At 40.5% G+C, this 27859-nt stretch overlaps 1 protein-coding gene across 1 annotated transcript in view; it reads left to right on the plus strand.

Moving 5' to 3' along the window:
- Window positions 1-27859, plus strand: part of vit (vitrin) — an 80817-nt gene that overhangs the window by 27096 nt on the left and 25862 nt on the right. The window contains exons 2-12 of the mRNA XM_041789037.1: window positions 1932-2022; window positions 7358-7423; window positions 9794-9950; window positions 10054-10187; window positions 10270-10347; window positions 13912-14112; window positions 17300-17344; window positions 18204-18242; window positions 18325-18375; window positions 19548-19610; window positions 26727-26801. Coding sequence (XP_041644971.1) covers window positions 1989-2022; window positions 7358-7423; window positions 9794-9950; window positions 10054-10187; window positions 10270-10347; window positions 13912-14112; window positions 17300-17344; window positions 18204-18242; window positions 18325-18375; window positions 19548-19610; window positions 26727-26801 — 943 coding nt within the window. The 5' untranslated portion in view covers window positions 1932-1988. The remainder of the gene's footprint in view (window positions 1-1931; window positions 2023-7357; window positions 7424-9793; window positions 9951-10053; window positions 10188-10269; window positions 10348-13911; window positions 14113-17299; window positions 17345-18203; window positions 18243-18324; window positions 18376-19547; window positions 19611-26726; window positions 26802-27859) is intronic.

The following is a 27859-nucleotide window of genomic DNA, read 5'->3' on the forward strand; positions in this document are numbered from 1 at the left end:
GCCATTGTATACAAGCCCTCACAGTACATCATTGTACTCACATACAGCTCATGCTGAAGCAGGTTGGCAGAAGAGTGAGAACATCTTTCACGTCATGAAAAGCTTCTAGTGTTTTGTATTCTTTATTTCATGCAGAAATGTAGTCGAGCTCTGGTAAAACTGATGCTGTGCTAAAGCTACATCACCGCACTGCAGGCAGCCATTGCACACAGCTTGAAGCACAATTTAACCCCGCCCTCATTCTCCTCAAAGATGCTGATTGGTCTGAACGGTGTTCTGTTTGGCACAAATGCTGTGGATTGCTTTGCAAGGCTAACTGATTTCTGACATTGGTATGAACTCTTTGCCACCCAGCAGCTGGAGTGGCAGATATTTGCACCGTCTGTGATGCCACATGCATACTTCAGTACACTTACATGATCTGCTGGTTTATCCACCAATGGAAGCAGCTATGCATGCACTTATGGATGTCTGATGTCTGCAGCCTGGTGTCTCTTAAACTGTGATCCATTGCACTACTTTTAAAACGAGAAATAACCCAGTATTTGATGACTAGGGCTTACATTTGTGTTGCATGGAAAAGGGTATTGATCTTGTTTGATTTGATGCCTCTACACCACTGGTGTCAAACTCAGTCACAGCAGGGGCTGGATTCTGGCTTTAGGTCTAACCTGAAGGCCTAAAAGGGTCAACATTTAACCCTGACTGTCAACCTCATTTTCACCAGTAATAAAATATGGAAAAAAAAAACAGTACTAAATCATTTTGAAATTAAAATAAAGTAAAAATGATAAGATTAAAGACTCAAATCTGAGATAAAATTCCAACTTATTAGTTCAAAAGATCAGAACACAATATTAAAAATAGAAAAATAATGTTTTTAAAGAGCAAATATAGAAGGAGAAAGTTGAAACCATACATTTGAAAGGTCTAAATATGAGATCAAATTTTAAATCATGAGTTTTAAAGTCAAAAGATGATTTAAATTTTAAATTGTGAGTCTAATAAGTCAAAATAACAGATTAAGAAGCCAAAATTAGGAGTGGAAAATATCGAAATATGAGCTAGAATCCAAAATGATAACTTAAAAATTTTAAAATATGACTTAAATTAAAAACTGGGAGTCTAAGAGGTCAAAACATGATATAAAAATATGAAATCATGAGTTAAAAAATCAAAATATAGGATTAAAAAACCAAAGTAAGGAGTTGAAAAGGTCAAAATATGACTTAAAATGTAAAATTGGAAATGCAAAAGAAAACAATGTGATATTTAAAGTCCAAATTTTGAGTTGAAAAGGTCAAAGTATAAAATGAAAAGTCAAACTCAGAAGTTTGAGTTCTGATCTTGTGAAGCAAAATTGATAATATGAAATAAAACACCAATTAATTTCTTTTCGCATTTCTACCCATAAATTCCTTTATACTTTTATGGCTTAAGAAGGATATTTTAAATAATCAAGTTGAAGTTTACATTTTTATACAGAAGGAAATCTGCAGATTGGTGGGACACTTATATTTCCAATATGATAAGATCCTGTGGGCCAGATATTATCGTTCCATGGACCGGATTTGGCCCCCGGGTCTTGAGTTTGACACCCCTGCTCTACGTTAAGTATTTTAGTAAAAATACAACCTCGGCCTGCTTTGGAGCTCCTGGTTGGTTAATACTTTCGACCTTTTGCACCCACACATGCTAAATGACTCTTTCACTTCTATGTGAAGGTACAGTCCACAGCCTGTTTCCTATTTATCCAGAAATCTCTGGAAACTGTTCCTCAGTGGCATCCAGTTTACTCTGTCTTGTTTCCAGCTGACACTCCGAGAGGTTGGTGAAAGTCTCCAGAGTTTTATTCAGCCAGTAAGCAGGGAACAGGAAATGGTTTTCAGAGGTTAAAAGTGAAATTGTGCTGCTTCTTCTCTTTTTTTCAGGTTTGGAGGTTATACAGCGAAATCTGCCAGAGCTGCCGGACCTGAACAACATCCATCATGATCAGAGCGTCACTCACTGCTGTCTGCCTCGGTGAGAGTCCGTCTGTTTCTCTGCAGGAGGACGAAAGGCTTTTATCTGTCGTTCTTCTCTGTTTGTTTGCAGCCAGTGCGACTTTTTCTGCATCAGCATTATTTAACCGTGCATTTCATGTATAGCACAATTTAAGATTTGAAACATGTCCCTCAACGTTCAGCTGTTAGGCTGCAACAGCTAAACTCTGTGAGGACGGTTGTTATGGATGCATAATGAATAGAGAGTAGAATAATATTCACAGAATCACCTGCATAAAAACTTTTAAAAGTAACAAGAAGGTTTTATATTTAATATGAGGTTACCAGGACGCATGGAGAAAACGTCACCTGCAGAACGTGATGTGCACCACATATTGTGTTTTTGTATGAGTTTTACAAATGAAAACTAATTGTGCATTTTCATTTGGCTGTGATGCAGCACCCTTATGTTTATCCAGAAATGTCTGTAAATTTGCTAATAAAAACACAGCTTCACTTATCCCGTGTGAATGCACCGCACCAAACACTGACATCAGGGGGTAATTCACAAATACCAGAGGCTCCTGGGTAATTCTTATCCCATACAAAAATATGGCATATGTTAAGATAAAAGGGTAACTGGAAGTCATGTTGACCATTGAAGTAATGATGGCTCAATTCATAACGCCATAATTCTTTTTAAAAAACAGGATTACAGAAGCCAATAAACTGCTCCGTCTGAAGGTCCGATTCATAAAGAATACCATGCTAATCATCTCCATGCACCAAAACTCCTTTAACCTGTAAAGCTCGAGCCTCTTTTATTAGGCTACTGCTCGAAATTTACAGTCCATCTTTAAATGAGTATAACTCTGTAAGTACCAGGTCTATTTGAATGATCAAGCTACAATAATGAAGAGGATACTTGTGGAATTTGTTCAGCAGTCTAAATATGTGTATATATGTCACTGGATCAGAGAGAATCAAGTTGGCAAATGAAAAATTTCATTTTCGCCAATTTTTTTTTTTTTTTTTTTTGCAGTTTTAGCATATACTGGTGCATCTCAAAAATTAGAATATCATGAAAAAGGTCAATATTTTTTGTCATTTCTTTCTGAAAGTGAAATCCATATATTATGTAGACTCATTACACATAGAGTGAAATATGTCAAGCCTTTATTTCTAGAAATGTTGATGATTATGGCTTCCAGATAGAGAAAAAATATTGAACTTTTTCATGATATTCTAATTTTTTGAGATGCACTAGTATATCCCATAGAAATAATGCAGTTGAAGTCCAGAAGTCTCCAGTGGGCCAATGCACCACATTACCTCTTTCAACTTTCATGTCACTAGAGGGTTATCAGGACAAAATAAGAGAGATTTTAGTAAAAAAATATTCAGGCAAAATCCCCTGTTGTGCCATTTGGGCCCAGTTTGGCCCAGTCTCTGCCATTTGAAAAATTTAAGGTATCAAACTGTTTTTTTTTTTTTTTTTTTAACTCATATGCCATTATAGGTGGTCACTGCATTATGGAATTCTTTTTTTCCCCTTAAAATCTCCCAGACCTCCATATATTTCCCTCTGAAAGGAAGTCTTACAAAGGAACTAAAGTTTGACACCAAGAGGAGCAGATTAATTTTCAATGACACATAAAACAACACAAAACAAAGTGCAGAAAACTAAAAGAAACTGTTGAAACAAATGGAAACTGCACAAACATGACTAGAATTTTCAGTAGAGGCTGGGCTTTCAAATGAGACCATGTTTGTGTCTGTAGTTCCAGGCACCATCCCGTAGGGGGCAGAAGTGTCTGGCTACGTAGCACTACAGCCACATTGACATGTGGTCATTGATTTGAGTCCTTTTTGAGTTGGATGTGGTTTATTTTGGCTTGTAGCTGAGCTTCTTCTGTTTAACTTTTAAAATGACTGTTTTGGTGCAAAATTAGAGTGCACAGACCAAATTTGATCCCACTAGCCTTCTTAATGCAGTTTGCTCTTGTGCTGGGTCTTAAAGGGGACATATTTTACCCTTTTGAGACAAGTTTATATCAGTTTCAGAGGTACGGTGGCCCTGAGAGCTCACAGCACTGCAACTTAAGAAAACACATGCAAAAAGACAAAACACAAGCAAATTAAGAAAACATCTTCATCAATTTGACAACACATGCGCAGCATTTAGAAAACACGCTGCAAAGACCAACACAACACATTAGAAAAACGCGCTGCAAATAGACCACAACACATTAGAAAAACGCGCTGGAAATACACCACAACACATTAGAAAAACGCGCTGCAAATAGACCACAACACATTAGAAAAACGCGCTGCAAATAGATCACAACACATTAGAAAAACGCGCTGCAAATACACCACAACACATTAGAAAAACGCGCTGCAAATAGACCACAACACATTAGAAAAACGCGCTGGAAATACACCGCAACACAACGAAAGTGTTTCCAGAGGACACTTAAAAGTGATGCACATGTTCGGACACCCTTATTGATGTTGTTGACCATAGATATGGATACGTAGATGACGCGTCCACAGCTATTAAACGTAGCCGCTCTGCATCTGCCGGTCCGCCATCTTGGAACTGGCGGGATTAGTGAACGCTCATTATAAACAAGCCCACTTCGCCTGTAATCCGCCCTACCTTGCTTAATCCTGAACCAATCTACATGAAATTTGTTTTGTTATAAAGATGAAAGCTTGAACATCATACTGATTACTTACTGGAGTTAAATCGAGGTACTTATTGTGGGTCTGATCATCTTTAAATTAAAAATCCTATTACGTCTATGAGGTGCACAGGGAACATGTGTAATTGAATATTTAGAATCTATAATAAGATAGTTTTTGTTTCCCCAAATAGATTTATATAGATAATTTCTCTCCCTCTCATCTTGCAACTGGTCTTTAATCTAGGCTACATGCAGGCATACACTGGGAGTCGTCACGCCCTTTCTCACCTGATGATTTTTGAGTTTGTAGTGCATATAAGCCATGTGAGGACACAACGGCCGATCTCGGCTTAATTACTCATGCAGGGGATGGATTGCTGACTTAAACACCCACAGAGCTAGCAGATTCCAGTAAAATTTTCTGAGCGGATCATCAGATGGGAGGCAGAGAGAGAGAGAGAGAGCTACATGAGGAAAACTAAAGTTTCAACAGGTAAAAGTCCAAACGAGTCACGTGATTTCTAATTTCTCATGATTTTCTTCTTTATGGTACAACAAAAAGTGGCAAAACAAAGAAGGAAAGAGCAAAGTTAAACCATGTCAGCAAAACCCACCGGTAGTTTAACTTACTTGTCGCCTGTTAAGGGTTCTGATAGTAACTATAGCCAGCTAACAGCGTGTTTCACACTATATACAGTCTATGGTTTCACAGTGAATTAACCGTGTGTATTATTTCATCAGGTTATGAGAATTGGCAGGCTAATTAAAAGCAAAAGGCTAACGATAGTTTAACAGCAGATCACTGCAATAGGCTAATATCTGAATCATACGATCACAATGTTAAAATTAATCAAAAACACTTACTTTTTATCTCATTTTCCAGCACCACTGTGACTCAAAATCCGCGTCAACAACATCAACAAGTGTGTCCGAACGTGTGCATCACTTTTAAGTGTCCTCTGGAAACACTTCCGTTGTGTTGCGGTGTATTTGCAGCGCGTTTTTCTAATGTGTTGTGTTGGTCTTGGCAGCGTGTTTTCTAAATGCTGCGCATGTGTTGTCAAATTGATGAAGATGTTTTCTTAATTTGCTTGTGTTTTGTCTTTTTGCATGTGTTTTCTTAAGTTGCAGTGCTGTGAGCTCTCAGGGCCACCGTACAGAGGTCCCAAAAACATGTCCGTGAAGTTTATTGCTGAAAAACACTCCAGTATTGGATTATTGCATGTCTAAAAACCCCTCTGTTTCAGCCCTGCTCAGAACAAGCTGTTTCTGTGTCTGTGTCTTTAAATTTTAATGAGCTGTCTGACTCCACCCCTCTCAGGAAATGGATGTGGCTCTCCTGATCCTCTTCTCCGGATCAGGTGGAGGCCAGAACTTTTTTCCAAGCAGGGAGAGCCAACTGAAACTGGGGGCGGGGCTAACACCCTACATGACATCATGAGGGTGAAATTTGAGAACGGCTTGTTTCAGCACACATTTTCTAAAAGGTGGTGGGGGGGTATGGTACTTGAGGGGATTGTGGACAGGACAGGGGCACATGTTTTTTTTTTTTTTTAGAAAAGCCTGAAAAAGTGACTTTTGCATAATATGTCCCCTTTAATGTACGGTTGAGCTTGAATGTCTTTTTAATCTTGACCAGAGGCAGATCCAGTTTTACAGGCTGAGCAGGGCCCCCCTGAATCCTGATCAACTGACCCAAAATCCCCAAAATTCTGTCCTGACGCCATCAATGCATATTAACCAAGGTGAACCGAAAATAAGTCTGCAGGTCAGGACATAAAAAAAACTTTTAAGGACCAGGAGACATCCCTGCCTCTCCTCTGGTGTCTGTCTGACATTAATGTTAGCATCTACATTTTAATGTGATGATGAAGGACTTAATAAACCATATTTGACAATCGGTGAATAAAAGAGGCGGTGGGGGTAGAGGCTGAGACAGAGGGCAGAAGAGAGACTTCAATACCAAATCCTGTCCCTTTGTCTCAAGTGTAAGTTCTTTAAGGCGTAACTGCTGTGAAACAATCAGGATAAACATTTCCAGCCATACTGCTGTGTTTGTGTCCCTCCCTCTGCCTGGATTGTTCACCACTGCGTGCCTCTCTCTCCCATTCCCTCCACTGTGCCCGCTCATTTCTTACTTCCTCCACCCCCACTGGTGCTACTGTTCAACCAATGAGATATTGATTGGACTAGAGCCCATTGCAGTGATTTCCTGCCACTTCAACCCCCTACACTGATAAAGACAAACTCTAAATGCACCATATGTAAGATGAACAAGTGGACTTCAATCAACAGAACGCGCAGCTGATGGTAGAGAATAATCGTCGTGTATCACAAGGAAGTAGCACAAAACTTGAATGAGATACAGCAACAGAACAGCAGCTTCCTGTAGCTTCCTTATGTAGCATGGTGTGAGTCAGAGCAGGCAAGTCTGGGGACCTCTATTAATATTAAGAATTTTCAGGCTATAAAAACTTGGAAATGTTTGAGTTAATGTAGTGTAAAGTAATCAGCTGCAGAAATCTAGGCACACTGATAACAGGGCTGTCTCGTTACAAATCAAGTTCATTCAAACCACCCACAGCAGCCTCCTTGCTCATGGAGGTTTCTGTGTTCAGTAAACACGCTGATGATTGTGTTATTTTGTCTGCTATTATGTCAAACTCCTCTTCCTCCTCGCTGCAGCTCTCCTCCTGTCCTGTGCCTGCTGGGCCAAACCAAATGGATCAAAGAACAAGAAGCCAAAGCAAGGTAACCATCATCGACAAACTACAGCCTGTAATCTCTGTCACTCCCTGTGTTATGATCTAACCATAATGATCCCTCCACTGCACACGCTTTTAATTCACTCATCTAAAACTGTCACTTCATCGTGTACAACCTGAAATATTTACTGTCAGACCATGCACAAGTGCTCATTTTTCACATAGACAGAAACAATGACGCTCAGTCTTATGGTATGAAAATGCAGTGCAGTGTTTCCAGTGAAGAGCTCAGTATGCTTCATAGTTTTTATGTGTGCATTGATATTATTGTGTTTAGGTTGTATACTTTGATTTATAGAATTCCCATTATTGGTGCTCACACAAAGTGAAATTCCTGGAGAAGGGATCAGCAGGATGAGGCATGGTACTAATGTCAACCCCGTCTTCTGACCAAATCACACATTAAACTTAACAAAGCCTGTTTTTGTTGACTTAATCATGTGGTCCACAGGGATTTTGGGCATGTCTGTCTATTGTTTGCTATCTTGATGGTGCATAATCCAGCCACAAAGCCAAGTGGGGAATGGGAAGAGGTTGGATTAAGTGGCAAGATAATACATCCAGTCTGTTCTAGGAATCCCCAGGAAGACCTGAAAAATGTAGCTGGAGAGGGAATTTCTTGGTTGAATGGATTTTTGAATGGACGGACGGATGGACGAATGGATGGATGGATGAACTGATGGATGGATGGATGGATGGATGGATGGATGGATGGATGGACGGATGGAGTGATGGACGGATGGATGGATGGATGGATGGATGTTTGGACGGATGGACAGATGGAGTGATGGACGGATGGATGGATGGATGGATGTTTGGACGGATGCCTGGATGGATGGATGGATGGATGTTTGGACAGATGGATGGATGGAGTGATGGATGGATGAAAGGATGGATGAAATGATGGATGGATGGATGGATGGATGGATGAATGGATGTATTGATGGATGGATGGATGGATGGATGGATGGATGGATGGATGGATAGATGGATGGACGGATGGATGAATGTTTGGACGGATGGATGGATGGAGTGATGGATGGATGGATGGAGTGATGGATGGATGGATGGATGGATGGATGTTTGGACGGATGCATGGATGGATGGATGGATGGATGTTTGGACGGATGCATGGATGGATGGATGGATGGATGTTTGGACGGATGGACAGATGGATGGATGGACGGATGGATGGATAGATGGATGGACGGATGGATGAATGTTTGGACGGATGGATGGATGGAGTGATGGATGGATGGATGGAGTGATGGATGGATGGATGGATGGATGAAATGATGGATGGATGGATGGATGGATGGATGGATGTTTGGACGGATGCATGGATGGATGGATGGATGGATGTTTGGACGGATGGACAGATGGAGTGATGGACGGATGGATGGATGGATGGATGTTTGGACGGATGCCTGGATGGATGGATGGATGGATGTTTGGACAGATGGATGGATGGAGTGATGGATGGATGAAAGGATGGATGAAATGATGGATGGATGGATGGATGGATGAATGGATGCATTGATGGATGGATGGATGGATAGATGGATGGACGGATGGATGGATAGATGGATGGACGGATGGATGAATGTTTGGACGGATGGATGGATGGAGTGATGGATGGATGGATGGAGTGATGGATGGATGGATGGATGGATGTTTGGACGGATGCATGGATGGATGGATGGATGGATGTTTGGACGGATGGATGGATGGAATGATGGATGGAGTGATGGATGGATGTATGTTTGGACGGATGGAGTGATGGATGGATGGACAGATGGATGGATGGTTGGACGGATGCATGGATAGATGGATGGATGGATGTTTTGACAGATGGATGGATAGAGTGATGGATGGATGAAAGGATGGATGGCTAGATGGATGGATGGATGGATGGATGGATCCAAACATCCATCTGTTTGTGTAAATTCTGTCCAACACTATGTAGCCAGCTTCCTAGCCTAAACTGTGATTCCTCTCTCCTCAACATCTCTCGTGGTAAATATAACGACTCCTGATGTGTAACTCTTACAACCCAACTTCAAAAACAAGTCAATTCCCCTTTGACCCCAACCTTTAGTGGAACTAAAGAAATATTCTTCTCTGTTCCCAAATGTCTGAGGCTGCTATCAGATGATGATAGATGATTGCAGATGGGTTCAGAGATTTTATTTGGGAGGGGGTATAATCAACTATGTAGCCTTCCACTTAGCAGTAATCATACACAGATGCTTTCAGGATATCCGTGTTTGCTTCATCTCTACGAGGGATTCCTTTTTGTCTAAAAAACAATCCTGACCTGCCTTCTTAACCACCTTCTTGTTTCTTCCTTCCACAGTTGTTCCTGCCATCGAGTGTGATGTCAGAGCCGGAAAGATCAATCTCCCAGAGTTCATAGTGAAATGTCCCGCTCATTGCAAGGAGACGAAGCAGCAGGTGTACGGAACCAGCGTGTACGCCTCCATCTCCAGCATCTGCAACGCAGCCATCCACAGGTGAACCCCAGGAGTCATGAATGCCAGATAAAAGTCAGAAGATGATGTCTTTATGGCAGCCTGAGTTTGACATTTCTATTTGATAAAAACTTTTGATCCTCAGCGGCGTCATCACGAACGCAGGAGGGAAGGTGATCGTGAGAAAGATGGCCGGTCAGAATATCTATAAAGGCAGCAACTCTTTTGGCGTTCGCTCGCTGTCTCTGCCAAAGTGGAGGGAGTCTTTTGTCGTTTCAGGTATTGATGATGAAGAATGAAATGTCAGAAACATCTTTTAGAGATAGCCATCAAAGAAACAGCTGTCTGTGTCGTGTTTCAGTGGGGAAACCAAAGAAGGGAGTGATCTATCCGTCCACTCTGGACTATGTTCCTTCAAGACCGACATACGTGAAAACAGGTGAGTGGAGTTTTAACCTAAAACATTCATCTTTGCTGTGAATATGATGTTCATCATAATAACAGTATGAATTTCACTAGGATCGGACAGATAACTCTAATGATTTGTAGCAAAAAGGCTGTAGTCTTCCGAGGAGGCGACCAAGGTAACCTGTTGCTGCCTTACCTGCATGTCAGTCTCTACTTTTCCTATGAAGATGTCTGAATAAATCTACTGTTGTTTCATATCAAAGCACAAAAGCCCTAGAATAAGTCTGATAGAGCAAATTAAACATGTTTTAGGCCACATAATGTTATTTAAACAACAATTTAATAATCTTAAGCATATTTTTGCTATTTTACACTGAAATGTGTTTTTTGGAAGATGTATTTTTAGGCTTTTCATGCCTGTTTTAAAATATTAGGACATTGTATTGATTTGGTAACAGTGAGAGAGTGGGGAATGATATTCAGGAAAGGAGCCACAGGTCAGACTTGAACCTGGGCTGTCTGCATACATGGGACATGCCTTTTTATATATTTGATGATTAGCAAACACTAAAAAGTAGCTGAATGCTAACGTTAGCTTAGATCTGATTGAAGTTAATGGGTTCATGTTGCAGTAGTGAAGTCTGGATGTGATGAAGGCATGGATTAACCTGACACGCCAGATGGATTTGTTTCACGCTTTGGACTGAATAAATGAATGTATCGTGATACATAAATTATGAACTTATTAACCCCTTAAAGCCTGTTGTATCATATTTGATACACACTTTTATGATACCTCTATCTAATCAATGTGATCAATAAATTACTTAAAACAATTCTGAATTCAATCTGATAAATGATGAAAATGCCCTTAAGTGGATTATCAGTTACCAAAAACACCTAATGTATCAAATGAGATACAAAAAATATATAGCCTATGTTAGATTTTATGGAAATTTGGATTTTGGGGGATTTCAATAGAAAGTGAAATAAACATTGCAGTTCCAAAAAATTAGAATCTTCTGGCAATAATTTGTGTTCCCAGGCTTTAAAGGGTTAATATGGTGTCTGTCTTTATAATACAATGACGGGGTCAAAAAGGAAAGTGGAAATAAATTGTGGAGAGGATTGTGGCGTGAATGTGCTTGTGTTACTTCGTATATTTGGACTCATACGCCACACCTGCAAACCAGCTCCTGAATCAGTCACGTGGTACGGCCAGCCCGCGAGGCTTCGAACGTCACCAACTGCGTTATCAACACAAGCCTCGATACTCACTTCACAAAAATCTTACTGGACTATTCAACACACGCTTCGAAGCCTCTGCACGGAGGAGCACGTCATCAGTAAATGGGTTCTAGTTGCAGTAGTGAAGTCTGGATGTTTATGTAAGGCATGGATTAAAGTATCGGCAGCAGGAAAGGAGGGTAATGGACGAATGCTGGCTGTTTTTAAGTGTAAAAAAGCGGTTTTAATGAGTCGTTTGACCCATTACTCTAATTAAATTTAAGTGTCAAAATCATGCTGAGATTGTGGATGTGAGTGGAGAGAGATGGGGTGAAATTGTCAGTTTGGAGGCTGAAGTTACGAGTAGATGGGCCAATGGTCATGATTTCAAAGTTACTGTAATTTTTCAAGAGAAAGTTGTTCATCCGTGTTTTCACAGCAGAGAGGCGGTTTGTTTATGTGGATTGATGTTGGTGGGAAGTTGAATGTCATCAGCATAGCAATGAAAATGGAGACTCTGGTAATGGATGATATAACCGAGGAGGGGCAAGTATGTGTAAACAAGAGGGGACCAAGTATTGAACCTTTGGGAGTGCCTTGAGACAGTGGAGCTATTGATGTGAATGAACAGTAGTGTGTCTATGAGATAGGATTTATATTTTTTGCAAGTTTCATGGGTTATCAGACTTGTTTTTAACATGAAATGTGGTCCAAACTCTCTCTAGGTTTTCAAAAACAACTGCCTTTAAGTCACTTTTTCGCTGGTGAATGACGAATAAAATGCTACCGTGCATATGTGAACCTGATATACAGCAGTACAACTAAACAGCATTTGAATTTTCCAACTGAGCATGAGGTCAGTGGAACATCATCGCTGTTGGAATATGGACCAGACAAGAAAAGTCAGCAGAGGGTTGTTTGTTGAAAAGATGCATGAGTAAAACAGCCATTCAAGCAAAATAAGTGAAGGTCCAAATGTTTTGGAAGTTTTATCTCTAAGTCTGGTTCTGCAGCATTGTCTGATGAAAGGTTCCTGAAAGGCTTAAAGAATTAATACAGAAATGTTTGCTTAAAGAACTGAACCAGTGCCTGATTTGGTGCCCTCAATGTGGACAAAATTTGGCAAACTGCCTTTGAAGTGATTTCTAAATAGACAATAAATGTCAAAATGCCCCTTAAGTGCTGTCAGTTAGGATAAAATGAAAATTAGCTATAGTTCAGGCAGGACACAGAAGTCATCTGATCCCAAATATCATCTCCCAGCTCCCAGAGCCAATCACAGCCCTCTGTCTCTCAACACAGCAGTCATTTAAATATGGCGTACTTCTCACTAATCCCTACGTGCATCAATGCTGATGCACTAGCAGCTGATGCTGCTAGCAAAGCTTCGCCTCCTCCACCCCAGCCTCTTCCTTTATAGCTTAAATGTTGTTGCACCCTCATATTCACATTCATGTATGGATGAATTGCTTCGGAACTAATTTTATTGTATTCAGTATGCATTGTCATAAATGTATCTATCCATATGAAAAGTCAAAGCATGCTGCTTGACTAACCCAGGGAGCGTCTTTAGAGCAGAACCTTCTCCACCAAGTAAAACTGTATATCCATTTGAAGTAACATGGTTAAATGTATGACCCGAAGGTTCCTGACTGAAATTTGGCGTATTGTTCTAATGTAAATTGACAAAATGCTACAAATTACCCTCTTAAGTGCTCTCTGTGGAAAAATGTGGCTTACTCCTTTTAGGTGGATAGTTATCTCTAGGCTGTCTTTAAATGGACATTACATGATAGATTGCCCTCCATGCTGCTTCCACATTGCACGATAAGTGATAAAGTGCCCTATAGGGTTGTCTTCCTTTTAGTGGATGAAACCATCTGTCTAAGAGTGGAGGAAACCCAGTGAAGTGCTGAAAGCTTCTTGATGTAAAGTTTGTTGAGAAGTATCTTATTATAAATGTCGACAGTTTCTTGAATGATGGCATCCCACTGCACAAAGTAAGTGCCCTTTTCATCATTTTCGTCCCTGCCCCTCAAGCATCCCAAGTCCGCCACTGGACCTAGTGCACTTTTCACCTCCATCACATCATGGAAAATTTAAGCCATGTTTTGACCAGGATTCCAGACTCCCTCTGCTCCACAAATCACAGGATCGATGCTTCCTAGTGACAAAAGGTTACCAGAAAGACGTCTGTGCATTTGACTCCTGCATGTTGAACTTCGCTCAGGTTGACTGTGGAGTCAGAGCGCTGCAGTCTGCTGAAGAATGTCAGGAATGCATTACAACACAGCAGTTACTGTAGACGCTCTTCCTCCCTATCCATCCGTCACCAACATGTCCGCCTTCATCTGTCGTCTCCTCGCAGGTCAGAAGGAGGCCAAAGCCCCCGCGGTTACAACAGTGCTGCCTGCAACGACGACACCTGAACCTACCACGACTACAACACCTGAGCCCACCACCACGACCGCCGCTACCACCACGCCACCGCCCACTACCACCACCGCACCCCCGCCTCCCCCCACCACCGCCAAGGCTCGGGCTGCTGTGCATAAAGTCAGAGATGCAGGTGAGTTTAAAAAAAAACACACCTTTGCATACAAATATGTAAGAACGTTGTTCTTCTAAATCAGTAGATCTATATGAGATGTTAAGGATTGTGTCTTTACTGGGATGCAGTAAAACCGATCCACACGGGACATCCAGTGCAGCCAAACAGGCAGTAAAAACTAACAACATTTAGCAGCTTGTGACTGGAAATGCTGTTTGCAAGAACACGCTTTCATTTGAGTGATGAAGAAGAATAATTACAGCTTGTGATCACAGGTCACTCACAACTGAATTATGAGGTATGACAGCAGGTCTGTGGTCAAGTTGGTATGGTACAGTTCAGCTGATGGACTTTTAGTGATGAGTCAGCAGTAATCAGTGAGTCGGTTTCATTCAAACCATTTAAGGCAAACCCAACTCAAAATAAGTTGGCTTTTTTTTGCAGAAAAAAAAACCCTTTAATGCCAAAGTGTAAACAGATTTCTACAAAGTAATGTCAATAGTGGCTACATAAATATTCGCCCCCTTTAAATTGACAGACCTAATTCAACAGAGGTCCAGTCAGTTGGTGCTAGTAGTGAAATCACCTGAGTCCAGTGAATGTGTCTCAGTGATTGTAGTATAAAGACACCTGTGTCTGGAAGGTCCAGTTACTAGTTAATCAGTGTTCCTGACTACCATTACACCATGAAGACAAAGTAACACTCCAAGCGACTCAGAGAAAAGGTTATTGAAAAGTAGAAGGAATATGTCACATGTGTAAATCTGCCTAGATCAGACCGTCCTCACAAACTGAGTGAGTGTGCAAGAAGGAGACCAGTGAGAGAGGTCACCAAGACACCAATGACTACTCTGAAGGCATTACAAGCTTCACACACGCACCATCCCCATTGTGATGCACGGTGGTGGCAGCATCACACTGTGGGGATGCTTCTCAGCAGCCGGCCCTGCAAAGCTTGAAAAGGTAGAGGGTAAAATGAATGCAGCAAAATAGGAAAATCCTGGAGGACAATCTTATTCAGTCTGCAGGAGAAGATTTATTTTCCAGTAAGACAATGGTTTATAGACAACAGCGAGAATGTTCTGGAGTGGCCAAGTCAAAGCCCAGACCCCAATGCAATGGAGAATTTGTGGCTGGACTAGGAAAGAGCTGTTCACACCTGATCCCTGTGCAACCTGACAGAGCTTAAACAGTTTAGCAAAGAAGAAGGGCCTGACTGAGACCAATCCACACAGACTCAATGCTGTGATTGTAGTCAAAGGGGACTCTGCTAAATACTGACTTGAAGGGGGTGAATATTTATGCAGTCACTTATTTTTCATTACAGATTTGTATTTAATTGACATTGCCTTGTAGAAATCTGTTTTCATTTTGGCATTAAAGAGTGTTTTTGTTGTTGTCTTTTTGTGTACAAAAGCTCAATTGAATTGACCATGACTGATCTATATAATCAATAAAAGGGTCAAACACACAGGGGTTGAATACTTCTTATAGGTAATGTGAGTCTGCAGGTTGGGGTGTAAAGAAAAACTTCTAAGGACCAGGAGACATCCCTGCCTCTCCTCTGGTCTCTGTCTGTAACAGTGCATTTCCATGAGCAGTGTTGGGGGTAACGCATTACAAAGTAATCTGTTAGAATACTCAGATTACTTTTTTGGAGTAGCGAGTAACACGTTAGTTTTACAATTCAAGTAATCCCGTTATTAGTTACATTTTCACAAAAGTAATCTGTCACTGAAAGAAAAATCCCAAATTTCCTCTCTCTTCCATGGCTTCAAAAAGAGAGAAAGAAAAAAGAAGCTCCTTGAAGCATCTGCTCTGTTTGTCCTTCTCTCTTCCTGTAGTCACGTTGGCACGTGTCAGCAGAAGGTAAACATTCTGTGCCATTATGCGCGCATTGTTAGCTTGTTGAGCCAGTGAGATGTTAAAGAGGACAGCAGGCCACTGTAGAATTATCCCCATTGATTTTTGGATGAAAGGGACAAGAACAGCATCCTGGTGAAATGTAAGTTTAAAAGGTCTGTTTGCTTTCATTGCATCAGCTGTGCAGCTGTTCCAATGACACATGGTTATTACGCACAGCATTGGAGTGATTCTGCCTGCCTCTGCTCAGCTCGTTGTCAGATTGTGAGCATGTTAAAGAGTTGCAAAGGTTTTCCTGTCTGTTAGCGGTGTTCTCAGGCTGCAGAGATACAGATTATGGGCTGTAAATTAGGCTGTACGTTGGCATTAGAGTCTGCACATTCAAGTGCAGACATGCGGTCGTTATCTGTCGTTTTTACAACCGCCAAGTGGAACGAGTGGCAAAAGGGTTTTAATATTTAGTAACGCAAAAGTACTCTAACGCGTTAGTTTTAGAAGAAGGTAACGCAATAACGTAACAAATTCCTTCTCTCAGTATGTAACGCAGTAATCTAACGAGTTAGTTTCAAAAGTAACACTACCCAACACTGTCCATGAGACACTAAAGGAACTGAGAAAAACTAAATTACCAAAAGGCTGTTAGGCAGAGGGGAGTATAGATACTCAAACCGCCACTTTTATTATGTATTGTCCTCATGAGGAGGGTAACAAAAGGAGCACTACATTGTATTTTTAGCTTGTCTTTTTGATTCTTTCTTTCATTTATTAATTTTTAATTCTTTAATAATTGCTTTTTTACCCAATAATTTCATCCATGGGATATTTGGATAGGGTTTACATGAATTATGTTTTAATTGAAAATTTTAATGCCAAACCTTATGTAATAATGGCGTTTTCTGAAGAGAATTATTTTTGGTAAAGTTGTATTAAACACTTTAAGGATATATGTGCACATGTGCCTAAAATCGAAACACTAATCAGTTAACCTTGAACATGGAACTAAAAAAGGGTGCTAAATTGAGACTTGAAGGAGCCGACTCTAGTCACAGGTATGAGAAATAAGAGTCTAAACTTCCATCGTTACTGACTGAAGCGTCCTCTTGATCAGCAGACCATTCATCACTCTTATTAAATGCAAACATAATGAGATGGTAATCATGTCGAGTCATCCTCCATGCTCTGGATATTAATGCAGGTACAGACCGCAGTCTCTCCAGGTATGTGTGTAAATGAGATCGGCCGTATGCCAGGAAACCTCCGGAGCGTTTCTGTCTCCTTCATTTTGTAACATTATCTCTCCCTCTCTCCATATTGGCACCACGTTTGTCTTTCTTCTATCCAGGCAGCAGTCACCCGTACCTCGCCTCGGTGGCGGCCGCCAGCCCGAGTAAGTGAAGCGAAGCAAACACGAGTTACATGGGTGTCTGTCTGGGTTTGGCGGCGGAGCGGGGAGCAGCGGTGTTGGGATGGACTAGAGCAGTGGTTCTCAGAGTAATCATAGCGAGTGACCAAAACATTTCAAAGCATTCTTTTTCAGGAAATAAGGCCAGAAAAGTAGGGGACACGCCTAAATGTGAAATAAAAATGCACAAATAGCAACTCATCACAGTATAATAATTTAATAAGCCTATAGGCAAAGTTCATTTAAAAAAATGAAAACATATTCCCCCCGATGGTGAAATATCTGCTCTTTTCATTCATTACAGACTATTGCACCGTAGTCCATGAATGCCCTAGGCTGATCTACCTAAATATATTTAGCATCATATGAAGGCATTTTTGGGTGTCTTCGAGGGGCTTAATTATAACAACACTAATTTTGTTGCAGTATTATTTTTTGAGCAGTACAGGTTTATATCAAAACTCACCCTTAGGACCTTTGGGACCTTACGTGGAGCTCTTAAACTGTGACAGTGTGATTAGAAGTGAGGTTTTTAATCTTTATCCAAACTTTGTGGAAATCTCATGTCATTAGCATTAGAACGGACAAAAATAGTGACTATTGAAAATTAAAAGGTGGATAAAAGGACCCAAATGGGTCTAGGGGTCCCCAGAAGTTAAGTACATTTTATGAACACTGCTCCCTGACCCTTCAAACCAGACATTATTCTATTTTCGTTAACTTTTAATGCCAAACCCTGAAATAACTAACTCTGCCTGGGTGACTGGTTGAATCCATATTGCATTATGCCTCATTATGGTGGTTAAAACATACCCACACTGTGTTATTCTCAACACTGGTACAGGACAGTCAATGAGCAGCCAAGCAAAGAGCCACAGCCAAGGTAAGTCCATCATTCTTCTCTTTTGTTGGAAAGTCCGATTGTAATGTTTCCAGTTTAACTTAACCCTGGCATCTCTTCAAAGTATTCAGAGGAAGCGCCTATCCCAATAGATTCCCACAGCGTGCCAGTGCAGGTAAACCAAGCTTCAAACCGCATGACGTGTCTTCGTCTCCTCGTCTTCCTAAACATTAACTCTGCATGGCGTCTCTGTTCTGTGTGTGAACGCTGCTAAGGAAAACTGGTGTGTTCTAAATTGTTCTGGAGAAGTCTCTTCTGATGTTGTCATAAAGCAATAATACTCAAATGCAGATAAATCTTTAAATGTGAGTGTTTTAAATTCATTTCATGTGAAATGTTTGAATGCTGACCACTTTGTGAGGGTATACCGGGGCATAGCCGTATCTTTAAATCGTAGCAGTGGCAACAGTAATAAGAAGCTCACAAAAATGCATGGACTTCAAGGGAAATTAACTCTGTTTTGGTGGTTTAACACAAAAACCACTCATTTGGTCTTTTTTGCTTTTTTGTTACATCATAACAACATTGTCCCATCGTACAAACATTGTAACATTGTAACAACACTGTGACAGTATAATTACATTGTAAGATCGTAACAACATAGTATCATCGTAACAACATTGTCACATCGTAACAACATTGTCACAACATAACAACACTGTGGCATCGTAACAACATTGTAAGATCATAAGCACATTGTCACATCGTAACAACATTGAAACATTGTAACAACATTGAAACATCATAACTTTTTCACATCGTAACAACATAGTATCATCGTAATAACATTGTCACATTGTAACAACATAGTATCATTGTAACAACATTGAAACATCGTAACAACATTGTCACATCGTAACAACATTGAAACATCATAACTTTTTCACTTCGTAACAACAGAGTATCATCGTAACAACATTGTCACATTGTAACAACATTGAAACATCGTAACAACATTGAAACATCGTAACAACATTGTCACATCGTAACAACATTGAAACATCGTAACAACATTGTCACATTGTAACAACACTGTATCATCGTAACAACATTCTAACACTGTAACAACATTGAAACATTGTAACAACATTCTAACATTGTATAAAATTAAGTTCTTTAAATTCAGAGACACATTTCACAAAACACTGAGCAAAGTTTAACTGTTAAAATGGAAATACATGAAAAATAAACTGGCATATCTAAAAATAGAATAAGTGAATGAAATGTTTAAAGGAATTTTCTCTTATGATGACTAATGGTACATCTGTTCTTAAATCTTGGTCCCAGGTTTGCGTAGACCAGAGGCGGGCTCAGCTATCCGGAGACAACCTTCCTCTCCAGTCGGTCCAGGTCAGCCTCATCATCATCTCACAACACAAACACACAATGAGTGACACACTGTTAGACAAGGTAGGGTGGATAGTGAATGAAGGTTAAGGGCATGAGGAGGACAGATGTCTTTGTCGGGACTAGAGACGTAAGTATGACCATCCCATCATCCCCTTGTGATCGTCACCCCGGGGTCACCGCTAATCCGCTCCATGGAGCGGCTAACATTCCTCTCATGATAACCACTGTTCTCTGTCATCAGGCACATCCTCTTTTTCATGTTTTCATTCTCTGAGATGAAAAGAGGCGAGTGACGCCTGGTTAGAGCCTGTAAACATGCCCAGCATATATCCTTTTGTTTTTGATATCACGCTGCGGAGAAAAATGCCTTCAACTTCACTCAAAGCAAACAGCTGGGCTGCATTTGTGGATGCTGAAGCGCTTTTCTTCCCCTCTCCTTCCTCTTTTATTCCGTCTGCCTGTTTCTCATTGCTACAAACAGCTTTTAACAGAGTTCAGCCGGCCCCACCCGAGCGGACTTCAACCGTGAGCCAGTCCAACCCCGATAAGTATCTCCAGACCCCGAGTGGGGGTCCTCTTACATGCTGACGTAAAGAGGCAGACAGGTCAGATCACACAGAGGCCATAAAACGGGCTGAAATGTTTTATAAAGCAGCACTAATGTTGACCCTCTGTGGGACTGTCTGGTTCAATGAGTGGACAGTCCTCGAGCGGAAATACCTCCACTGTACCCAAAGTGGACAGAAACAGCAGTAAGTACTCTGATATGCCTCAAAGATGAGCGACAGCATGATTTGATCATGTACCTGAGACCTGAGAAGGTAAAAATGGGGAATGCTCTGGTTTGTCAGCAAAGTGACCAAAAGGGGGCACTTTAGCCACTTTATTTATCAAAGAAAACTTTGATTAATATCATTGTGGCATGAAGCACTTTGTTGCTCATGTGCATTTTACAACCACCTGCCTCTGCTCTCACAAAAACGTGAGTATAATGCAGAGGAGACGTGTCTGTCTGTATCAGACTTGCCCTCAAATGCTCCAAAACAATTCTTATGTGCGTGGCTAAGAAGTTGCAGACAGCTGATTTGAGAGCTCAGAATCATCTGCAGTTTCAACGCTTGAAGTAGACTTGCCGTTATCCCAACCTATCCCCCCCCCCCCCCGAAAAATTCAAATCAGTTTTAATAGTTTTCATTGACAAAATCTGAATATAATAGGCCCACATACTCGTTACTGACAAAAATCAATGTATAAACTTCCCATTATTACTACAGGGCAACTCTTAAACAATAAAGAGGATTTAGTCATTTTTTAATAAAACCTCTAAATTCTAAAGTTTAAAATGTTAATTTACAAGAAAAAGTAGACATTTTGTCACTTTAAAAGTCGTAAGTGTAAGTGAAACAATATTTAGTGTTTTTTGTGATTATAAAGTCAAAAATCCAACCAATATTTTCAGTTTGGTTTCTTGTAAGTTTTTGACCAAACACTATTTAACAATGTATTGGAGGATTTTAAATTTTGATATTTTTGAGTTTCTATTGTCAAAGTTAAAGACTTCCTTGACTCGGAAATTGCAATATTGCCTTCTAAATTTCCTACTTTTTAAACTTTGAAATCTGAAGTTCTTTTTCTGGAAAGTAAACAACTTTAAAAATCTCATTTGAGATGATGAATGAGATCCTGCTCCATGTGGAGGAGTTCAAGTATCTCGGGGTCTTGTTCACGAGTGAGGGAAGAATGGAGCGGGAGAATGAAAGGCGGATCGGTGCGGTGTCAGCAGTGATGCGGTCTCTGCCATTGTGAAGAAAGAGCTGAGTCGAAAGGTGACGCTCTTGATTTACCGGTCGATCTACGTTCCTACCCTCACCTATGGTCATGAGCTGTGGGTTGTGACCGAAAGAACAAGATCGTGGATACAGGCAGGGTGTCTGTCTCCCTTAGAGATAGGGTGAGAAGCTCAGCCATCCGAGAGAGACTCGGAGTAGAGCCGCTGCTCCTCTGCATTGAGAGGAGCCAGATGAGGTGGCTCGGGCATCTGGTCCGGATGCCTCCTGGATGCCTCCCTGGTGAGGTGTTCCGAGCATGTCCCACTGGGAGGAGGCCCCGGGGGGACTCGCTGGAGAGACTATGTCGCTCTGCTGGCCTGGGAATGCCTCGGGATCCCCCAGGAAGAGCTGGACAAAGTGGCCGGGGAGAGGGAGGTCTGGGCTTCCCTGCTTAGGCTACTGTCCCCGCGACCTGACCTCGGATAAACGGGAGAGGATGGATGGATGGATGGAAAATCTCATTTTCCCCTCTGAAAAATGTTAACTTTTTCCTTAAAAATTACAGATTCTCTTCATTTTTAAAAATCTTTTAGGTTGGCCTTGAAACATCATGTTTCTAATCATGACTCAGTTTCAGCAGAAGCAGGGATGAAGCGTACATCCCACCCCTGGTTCCACCCTGTCTTTTCCCACCCTGAATTATTTTGTCCTGCATAAAAATACTGATATGTTTGTTGCTATCTCAATTTTAAAGGGGGTAAAGTATACAAATCTAATCCTTCCTTTACATGCTTGGATGATTTGTTGATCATCAAATATCAGCCAACAACTTCACTTTTCTGACTCGGTTAAAAATTTCTTTTAGATAAGACAGTGATGATGAATACTCTCTGTCACTGCATCCGAAACATCCTTTGACAAACCCCATCTGGTGTCTAGTAGAAGCTTTCAGGAAGACAGAGATGTCAAATAAAAGGTAGCACAGAGTAGCTCTGTTTCGCTCCCAGAGAGACGAGACAGCCCGACCTGCAGCTCTGCAGGATCTGGGTCGACTCTCCGGCCTGTCAGGAATAGAAAGCTCTGGCCATTCAAACCAGGCGAGGTTTGGCTCGGTGGGAAATGTGCTTCTGTTTTTGCTTCTGTGGAATGCAAACCAAAGGATCCCTAAAATTAGACAAAACTACAGTTTATCCGTTTAAATGGCGCTTGATTGTATGATATAAAATGTCAAGCTGGTGCATCATTTATCTGACTTTTTCTGAGAAAGTTTGTAGAGTTTCTGTGCGATTCTTTATTGATCCCCTGAGGGAAATTCTTGACAGTAGAGGTCAGACGTCAGAGGTCAGGATCAGCGACAGGCAGCCGGCAGGGATTCAGCGTCTCTCTTAGGTTCTCTCCATCAGGGTGGCTGTTTGCTGCCGTTGGAGTTATTATCATTGATTTATGAGTTGAAAGGTTTTCTCTTCCCAGTCACTTTGCCACCCGTCTGCCCCAAACAGATGTGTGGATTTACTGCTCAGCTTTCTGGAAATGTAACGATGCAGTTGAGACGTGCTTTCTTAATGAGGTGTCCACAGAGGTTAATGAAAAACCTCAGCGAGATGACTGGATTCTGTTTGTAGAGTCTCTGTGCCACTCTTTGAGTGAAATCACATTTGTTTTTAAGACGTTCAGAGAGAGTGCACTTTACTTCTGGGCCTCCAGATGTTTAGACGTGTGAGCTAAAGAGCCTTTTAGAAGTTTTCAACCCTCTTAAACTATTCACAGTTTAATTCAAATACTTTTATGTAAAGACTTTTTATGTTATGTAACTTTAAAGCCAGAGAGGATTGGAGCCAAAGAAAGAATTTAAGTTGAGGTTTATTAAGCCATTTTATAAGATATTGCACCACTTGATATTGTTATCCTGTGGTTTGGTTTCCTATCATGCGTGTATGTATCCTGTCATAACACAACACATCCAAATGTCTCATACCGTGATGAACGATATCGGACATTTGCCGATATCCTCATTCAAAATGTGTGTACTACACAAATGTGTGGCCACTGTATGATATACACTACTGACATTTATTGGCAATATATTGACTGTTAATTTCACTAGACATTTTCATATGTAGATACAATATTTAACTTTTTAATTTTTATTTAACTTTTTAACTAATATCTACTGATATTGACAGTATGACAATAATATTGTGCATACTGTGCATCTCCAGTATCGTACCATATTTGGCATTCAAGTTTATCAACATTATATAATGTTGAAATAAAACATAATATAATAAATATATTATTATATATTTATTAAAACAGTAAATAAAGCAACTGGATTTGGATCCTCAAAGCTATCTTTTATTATATCATGTACTGGTTCGTTGTACCTCATATTTTGTTGCCTCTTATGGTAGTTAGAATTTAAATAATTGAGTTTTTATTTGTGGAGTCACCAGTGTAAATAAAGTATAAAATGATAATAATACATAATATATAAACTTCTTTCAGTGTTTTACTGTAGAATCGTTGAAATATTAAATTATATTCCATCATATTGTTCATAAATTCAGATAAGAAAAACTTATATTGGTTTACTCTGGAGTCATCATTGTGTCTTACCGTACCATATCTAACCAGATCATAACATAGTGTAGTGTAGTGCCGTACCATGACTTTAAGTACCGTGACATAACGTACCGTACCGTAATATAAGGTAACGTAATGTAACGTACCATAACCTAACATACCATAACCTAACATACCATAATCTAACATACCATAATCTAACATACCATAACGTGACATAATGTACCCTATAGTAACGTACTTTAACATACCTTAACATACCATACCGTATCATAACCTAACATACCATAACGTAACGTAATGTACCCTACCGTAACGTACCTTAACATACTGTACTGTGCTGTACCATACGGTAACGTAAGGTAACGTACCATACCGTATCGTAACATAACGTGCTGTAACGTACCGTAACCTAACATCCCTTAACCTAACAAACTGTAACCTAACATACCGAAAGGTAACAAACCATACCCTAACATACTGTAAGGTGACATAACGTACCCTACCATAACATACCTTAACATATCTTAACATACTGTACCTTGCGTGCCATACTGTAACGTAACATACCGTACCATACCGTAATGTACCGTACCTCAATGTAACATAACGTGAAATACTTCACTGTACTGTACCAAGCTGTATCGCATTGTGTCGTATCATATCTTACTGTACCCTCCTATGACACACCATAAAATTCTGTACCATAATGTATCGCATAGCACAGTACCACTGTGCACCATAACCTGGCACATCACATCACATTGTACCTTGTTTTATTGTATCATAACATACTCTAACTTATCATATCGTTCGTGTGTTAAAAGGGACAATAAAGCATGTGATTAGTCACAATTTTGAAGAAATAGTGCACTAATGGCAGATCTTGATTAAATGTGATTAATGTGCCATGTATCTTCTTTTAAAATTTGGTCTGTTTGCAAACAGGAGCCAATTTTTTAGTAGTTTAAAAACTGAAACTGAAACATAAACAAAGCAGTTTGAAATGCAAAGTAGTGACATTTCAGAATGTGACATAGAGGTGAGATTAATCACGATGAATCGCAATTAAAGGATATTTCTTGTTTGACATCCTAATTATGTCATGTCCGATTGAATCGTAATGTATTTTACAAAATTGCATCACATTGTTCTGTAAAATTTCATTTTGTGCTTCAATATACGGTAGTTTATGACATGAGAAACTTCAAATATTTTGCTGTTGATGTACTGTATCTAGGGCTGTCAAAAGATTACAATTTTTAATCACAATTAATCTCAATTCTCCAGTCAATCACAATTAATCGTGCCCTTTTTTTAATCCCCTTTTTAAAATTCTGCAATTTTGCATTTTTGTGTTGCTTTGGATTTTTCTACTGTCTAAAACTATGGGCTATTGACATCATGTTTGGATACAGAGCAGCTTTTATATGTAAATCAAAGATTTTAACATGAACTTAACCACAGTTAAATGAACTTGATCTTAAAAGAAATAAGGTAACAGTAAAAAGATAAATGTTTGATGATTTTTGATTCGTCCTTTGAGCTGTCTGTGGGTTTTTAAAGTGAAATGAGACAATAAAGGAGCAGTGGTGGACTTTCTTTACGTCACTGTGGCTGCAGGGGGACACTGATGTGGCTTAGTCAAAGTGTGCTGAAAAAGACAATAAAGCATGAGATTAATCACAATGAGAAATATTGTGCTCTAATTTTAGACCTTGATTGATCATGATTAACTCAATTAATCTTGATAGCTCTAAGTGAATCATATAATTTTATTTCGTTTGTATTTAACCAAATTGAGTTTCATAATTTTGTTTCATATCTTGTCTTGTTGCATCATAACAAATCCCATCTCGTCTTATCCTATCAAAATAAGTCTGTTTAATTTTGCAGGTTGTTACTCTAGCATGTAGAAATGTCCAAAGGGGACGATCACATATTCAAGGCTCCGTGTAAAGCAAGAAGTCCGATGAGTGTTCCTGGTCCTGGTCTGACCTCCTGGCCGTGGTGATCACTGAGGTGGCGATGATCATGAGAGTTAACCTCAATCCACGTAAAGCACTCGTTTTATCCGAAGTAACAACAGCGCTGTCTGCTGTAGAGCACTGTGCCTTTGAGCAGCAGTAGATTAGACTAATCTCTGCCTCATACTATCTACACTGTCCTTGGTTTGACACCAACTTTACAAAAATACTCCCACGCTTCACTTGGCTCTCCCAGCCCGTCCCGGTCAACAAAGGCCCTGCTCGCTCGCTGCCACTCGATGGGAACCTCAGAGCCCAGGCTGTGTGTTTGTGTAAGCTACCCGTCCACCGCAGGGAGGGGTTAACTGGAGCGTGTTGTCTTGGGCCGGTCAGTTGGATGGATAAAATGTATTGTTATGGTTTTAATTAACTGTTTAGGCTTCTCTTGGCTGATTATACCTCATCTGCCTGGTGTTTTTAAGCTGAAACATTGAGTCGGGGTGAACTGTGATTCCATGAGCAGAGGTATGAAAACAGAAAACACATTTTCTCAGAGAGCTGTGCTTCCTCTCCCTTTCTACCCTGCAGGTAGAAAGAAAAAGAGACGTCACTGAAACAACCTTAAGTTGCCCAGTCGCCGTCTGTCTGAGTGACTTCTGATCGTTTAGTGTCTGTCTCAAGGCTGAACATCGTGTGCATACCCCACTAATAGCCCACCAGGTTTACTGGAGGTCACAGGTATGCTCCTCCTTGATGCTTCTGTCCTGAACAAAGCTCTCTAATCTCCCTCTGCACAGCTTATCCCAGAAGGGAGTGGGCGCCCCCCTCTGCTCCTCGTCCTGATTGGTTCCCCGGTGCTCGACGACCAACAGGTACTGAATTGAAAGCTCTATCCTTCTTTAATCATTCATAAAACATCACATATGTATGTTTCATGTAATGTTTAAAGGGACAAAGGTAAGAATGACACGAGTGCAGTATTTGCAATAATATAAATGTTTTTTTCATTAATTGCTAAAATGTTCCAAAAACTTCCCAAAGTTTTAAGTTTTTACTAAAACAACACAAAGTACAATTTACAAAAGCATGGTATTATAAGTAAAGCAAGTTTAGGAGGTCTAATGCACTTACTATTATACTATTATCTTTTTTTCATTCCACCGTGTTCCAAATTATTATGCGAATTATATTTTTCTTTGATTTTGGGGGATGGGGGCCACACCATGAGTTTCTCTCCTTTCATGCCAATGACACAGAGGGATTCTTTGCAGCATGAGATGGTGCATTGTCATGCATGAAGATATTTTGCTACGGAAGGCACAGTTCTTCTTTTTGCACCATGGAAGAAAGTGGTCAGTCAGAAACTCTATATACTTTGCAGAGGTCATTCTCACACCTTCAGGGACCCTAAAGGGGCCTACCAGCTCTCTCCCCATGATTCTGGCCCAAAACATGACTCCACCCCCTCCTTGCTGACACCGCAGCCTTGTTAGGACATGGTGGCCATCCACCAACCATCCACTACTCCTCCATCTGAACTATCTAGGGTTGCATGGCACTCATCAGTAAACAAGACTGTTTGAAAATGAGTCTTCATGTATTTCTGGGCTCACTGCAACCGTTTCTGCTTGTGAGCATTGGTTAGGGGGGGCTGAATAGTAGGTTTATGCATGACTGCAAGCCTCTGGAGGATCTTACACCTTGAGGTCATGGGACTCCAGAGGCACCAGCAGCTTCAAATACCTGTTTGCTGCTTTGTAATGGCGTTTTAGCAGCTGCTCTCTTAAGCCGATGAATTTGTCTGGCAGAAACCTTCCTCATTATGCCTTTATCTGCACGAACTCATCTGTGCCCTGAATCAGCCACAAATTTCTTCACAGTACGATGATCATGCTTATTTTTTCCTGAAATATCGAATGTTTTCATACCT

This window comes from Cheilinus undulatus, linkage group 6 (assembly GCF_018320785.1).
Source record: "Cheilinus undulatus linkage group 6, ASM1832078v1, whole genome shotgun sequence".
NCBI classification, from domain to species: domain Eukaryota; kingdom Metazoa; phylum Chordata; class Actinopteri; order Labriformes; family Labridae; genus Cheilinus; species Cheilinus undulatus.